This window comes from Saccoglossus kowalevskii, chromosome 20 (genome assembly GCF_978046115.1).
Source record: "Saccoglossus kowalevskii chromosome 20, keSacKowa6.1, whole genome shotgun sequence".
NCBI classification, from domain to species: Eukaryota; Metazoa; Hemichordata; class Enteropneusta; family Harrimaniidae; genus Saccoglossus; species Saccoglossus kowalevskii.
This window is the reverse complement of record NC_140660.1, coordinates 15157145-15162127: the sequence shown is the minus strand read 5'-3', so window position 1 is coordinate 15162127 and position 4983 is coordinate 15157145. Positions and strand designations below refer to the sequence as shown.

Sequence of the window (4983 nt, the reverse complement as noted above, 5' to 3'; positions counted from 1 at the left end):
CATCGTTGCCTGGAAGAGCGCTACGTAAATTGTCCAAATGTTCATCGGCTACCCTATATCTTACGGAATGTAAATTAATATTTTTCCATTCCTTATTTCCATACACACTACAGAGAGTCCGCATTTTGAATGTATTTTGCATACATTCGAATAGGTTAAAATCATAAACACAAATCAATAAGGGTTCTGTATGGTAAAGAGTAAACACATCGTTTCCTCGAATCGGAGGTAATGGATAGTTCATATTTCCCAGACGGCTAATTTGAACACAATCATCTACCAATTCTATTATTCCAATTTCAGCCACAGTGCGAGTGATAAAATTAGCCGCATAAAAAGTCCTATTAGAACCAGGACACATGTAACAAACCTCCCCTTTTATAAGGAGTGGAATGTAATTCACTACTTTATAACGCTTCATGGGTGTCGTAGCGCTATATATTACGGGGGCAGAGGCCGAGGAGTCATTTATCAAGATAAACTCTCCCAGATGGATTATTTGGAAGAGGTGATCTATAGTCTGACTGTCAGTATAAAATGAATCCAGAAATTCCCAATAATATTTTTTTTCATAGAAACGTAGCTGATCAGCGATATCAACTTTTAATAATGTTATACGCGTCTTATTAGAATGACTTATTTTTCTCTCACTTACGTACAATTCTGTACCACAAACAATCGAGTCGTGATGACGCCCTCTCTGGTCATCCGTAATTGTCAATATATGTGGTGATAAGTCGATTACAATTGCCTTGCTGTGTTCAGGTGGATCACATGATGCGTACCTGACTTGAAATCCACAGCACGTAACACGTACAGGGTGACGACCTATTTCGCATACAGACAGTTGTTTTATATTATTAACGCAAATCTTAGAGACTGACTGTATGAGGAGTTCGGAAAATGGAAACTCTTCCATGTCGAGAAAAGTTGTTAACTCATTGCTCATTACGGGTGATTGGTAACTTCGAATAGCTGTTTCTATCATACGCGCGGCTAAGTTACGTATATATTTGTTCACCTGCGTACAATCGGTTCTGATGCGCATTAGGGCTTTTGCCATCTCAATCATTGGGGGTTTATTCGACGAATAAGTGTACCATTTATTGGCTAACATGACCAAATCTTTAATTCTAGCACGATTAACATCGCGACACGGAACCATGTTTCTATTCATTAACGTTTCCACTTGTGACCATTCCATGTTCGACCATACTTGAAGTTCTTCATCATAAAACACATTCGTAAGACACAATTTAGTAGCAGCCACATCTAACAATGTTTCTGGGCATGCTGGTCGACGACTTACCAGATCATACAAATATGCAGGATGGTTGATATGCAAGGGTGAATTAAAATTTCGCAATGTTGTACCCAATTGTCGGAGAAATCGCGACATGGATAAAAAATCACACTTATCTACAATTTCTACAAGATTTGACGTCAAGTAGTCGACGAGGTCAGGTCGATCAACTTCCATCTTCATATCAGCACCCCTACTTAGACTTGTAAGCTTTCGCAAATATTTGGTTCGCCAATCTGTCTACCGTCATTAATGTTTGCATGGTGTCATTGTGCGATGATATTGTACATCGAAGCGCCATATTCATAAGGTATTTGGAGAATTTGGCTATCCGTATCTCGGTAATATTTGAGATTCATTGATTGAAACATCACGTTATTTACCAGACCATCACTCGTGCGAACTGGTTGGAGGGTTGTATAAACCGGATTAAAAATGGTTTCCAACCTTCCTATGAAATATATTGCGTTGACGATAACCGTCATTGAATCGAAGTCCGATACGAGGTCGGTGATAAAGTCGTCCGTGTTACGAGACACCCATTTATGTATCACTCTGGCAGCGTTATTCACGAAATCCACCGCCGTAAAACGCTTCGATAAGCTTCGTATAATTTTTCTCGATTGTAAGCAAAAATGGCATTGGATGTACGTAACGCGTATTTCTTTTCCCCTTCTTTCGTCGTTCTGCAAAGACCTGTTTTTGAGATCATTACTGTAAGGCGAGAACATTATATTCTTTGTTTTACCAGTCGAAGTCAATGAATTGTACACGTCAACACAAAATTCGCGCTGACTTTCAACGTAGGCTTTCGAGACTCATTTTTTGATGATACGGTGAATAAAATGACATGAACTATTTATAAAAATTCTATTTATATATCAAACACTTTGTAATTAGCGTGGTAATCTCTTTTCGATGTGTTTAGATTTAGAAACCCCGCTAACATCGAGAAGTATATTTTCGGGCTTATTGAATTTGTAGTACCGTACTGTTTTGTTAGCGATGGTAGATTTATTTAACACTTTGGGTAGGGTAGGGTAGGGTAGGGTAGGGTAGGCTAATATACAATAAAGTAATTTTCATCGGGTCCTCTCTGTAGGAACAAAAAATATACACACTATAAGCTTGAGCCATTTACAACAAATTTTTCACTAAGATAGTTTTCTTAAAAATGTCTCAAGAGGCTGAATTTCTGATATGCAATGGTAAGTTATTCCATAGGGTTAACCCCCCTCTCCTAGCTTCATCATCTTTGTACGAACGCCACCGTATTTATCATCGAGGTCAATGACTTTAAAACTGTTGAATAGATTATTTTTCGTCCTATCGACACAAATTTTTACGTTACGTTTTATTTCGAAAAACACTCTCTTCCACGACATTTTGTATTACTGGTTGCCTGGAATTAAAAATCGTACGACTCGTCATTAACTGTAATTTCTTGGTGAGTCTGTCTGTAAGCTGATAGGCGATCCTGAAATGTATTACAATCGCGTTCATTCATCTAAATAAACAGATTGTAAAACATCAAACGTACTGGCAAGGCTTTGAAATCATTTGTGTGCGTTTTTGTTACTAAGTCAATCAGACTGGGTAGAGCTCACAACTTACGCCAACACAATGATTTCAAATCCTTGCCAGTACGTTTGATGATCGAAACGATGTTTTTATGACCTGTTTACAACCTGTTTATTCAGATGAAACAAAGTGATTGTTATAGCACCTTTTGAATTGAACACCCCTATTCATTATGTACGAGCCCGTCATTCAGATACAGCTCACAGCCGGCACGATGATTTGAAAGCCCTCAAAACGAGGTTTTTACGACCTGTTTACAACCTGTTTATTCAGATGAAACAAAGTGATTGTTATAGCACCTTTTGAATTGAACACCTCTATTCATTATTCTATTCATTCTATTCAGAAGGCACTTAACACCATCGCCTTTAAAATACCTACCCCATCCCCCCCTAATATTCAGTGCGTTCTCTGGTCTCCACTGAACTCACAGCTCCACCTTCTAGCTCCGACCACAGTCCCTCTGTGCTCCGACGCTATATATATGTCACTTGCCCCATTACGACCACCAACCTTTTAACTCGCTCGACATCATGGCTTCCGTTCCACGCCGTTCCCTCATCATCCCCTCTATTATTGTGACGCCACCTTGCGACTCCTTTACCTCGGCCCCCCTATTTTCGATTTTTGCGCACTCCCCGGTTAAAGTTTCTTACGCGGCAGCTACTAAAAAACTACCCCCACTTCCAAATCTTATGACCGTCCCCACTAAGGCACCACTTTAGAACTTGGACATCAACACAAAACCGCCCTAACCTTTACTTCCACCAACAAGGAAACAACCGACCCCACTGATGTCCATACCCACCTCTCAACCAAAATCACTCCTGTCGCTCAAAATTCCGACCCCCACAAAGTTTAAACAGTGCCACTCTAAATTTGCCCATCGCCGCCACCACCCGTATAGAAGACTGATAGGAGAAAAAACAAAAACAAAAGTGACATACACACCGCACTCACTCACAACACTCAATACACAATATCCACCCTCCCCTAACCACATCCTAAAAGAGAAGAGAGAAAAAGGAAACTTTTAATCTCGACTCTTCTCCCCGAGGTCCTGGTGAGTTGCGGAAACGAAACTGGTCGACCTCACCTTTCAAACTGACCAAAAAGCCCCCCCCCCCACAACGCCCGGTCGTTTGATTGAAACCCCACACTTTTTGAGTATTTTCTAGGTTTTAACTCAAATTGTGCCGCCCTAAAACCGACATCGCACACAATTGAAAACTCATTACGGTGTTTTCTCCTAACCGATGGTTAGTAATTTTTTGCCGTATAAATAAATAAATTGTCCCTCCCTTTTTAAATCCAACCTTTTTTTTATTTTTCGAACTTGCGCCGCCACACCAAAACCAGCGCTCCCCGCGCTAAAAAACTCCCGCGATACTCCTCCCCGCCCTCTAAAAAATTCCCGTACTTTTCGACTCACGCAAATAAATTATCCCCCCTCTCTTAAATCCAACCTTTTTAATTTTCGAATACATAATACAACCAAAATCAGCGCTCCCCGCGCTAAAAGCTCCCGCCAAATTTCTCCCCATCCTCCAAAAAATTCCCGTACATATACTTTTCGACTCCAATCTTTCTCAGCCCACCCCTAGTGGCTCGTCCTACGCCAACTTAACCATTCATTTTAATACGGCTCGCGCCCGCTCCCGGACCAGTCTTTCGGTTTTCCCACATTTTCGACCCCCAAATTTACCGCATTTTCGACTTTTTTCTCCCCTCAAACCACGTTTCCGACAACCCCCTTTCGATTACATAACTTTTCAACAACATCCTCGCGGTTTTTTATTTTATTTACTCCCGGCATTTACTAGACTTGCGTTCAAAACTACTGCTGCTTATATTTATACGTATTTATAAAAAAACAAATAATTAAATATTACAGTCGGGCCATGAATTCTAATAATGCGTTACTCAAGGAAGCTTTTGTGGTTAACCAAAACATTAAAAGTAAATGGTATCTAGAAGTGACATCATTATTAAACAATATCTAACAATATCATTCAGTTAACAACTGTGATAAATTAACCTCGGCACAAACGAAACAAATTGATTTGGGCATCAAAGATTTATTTCTAACAAGATGGAAA

The 4983-nt window shown here is 40.0% G+C and overlaps 1 protein-coding gene across 1 annotated transcript; it reads right to left on the bottom strand.

The window, feature by feature from the left end:
- Positions 1-1569: 1569 nt before the first annotated feature.
- On the bottom strand, positions 1570-3446 carry LOC146730044 (neuroserpin-like). The gene is made up of 2 exons (XM_085494398.1): positions 3398-3446; positions 1570-2120 (listed from the first exon to the last, which is right to left on the bottom strand). Exons 1-2 carry the CDS (start codon positions 3444-3446, stop codon positions 1570-1572), a joined length of 600 nt encoding a protein of 199 aa, XP_085350524.1.
- Between the last annotated feature and the right edge of the window lie 1537 nt (positions 3447-4983).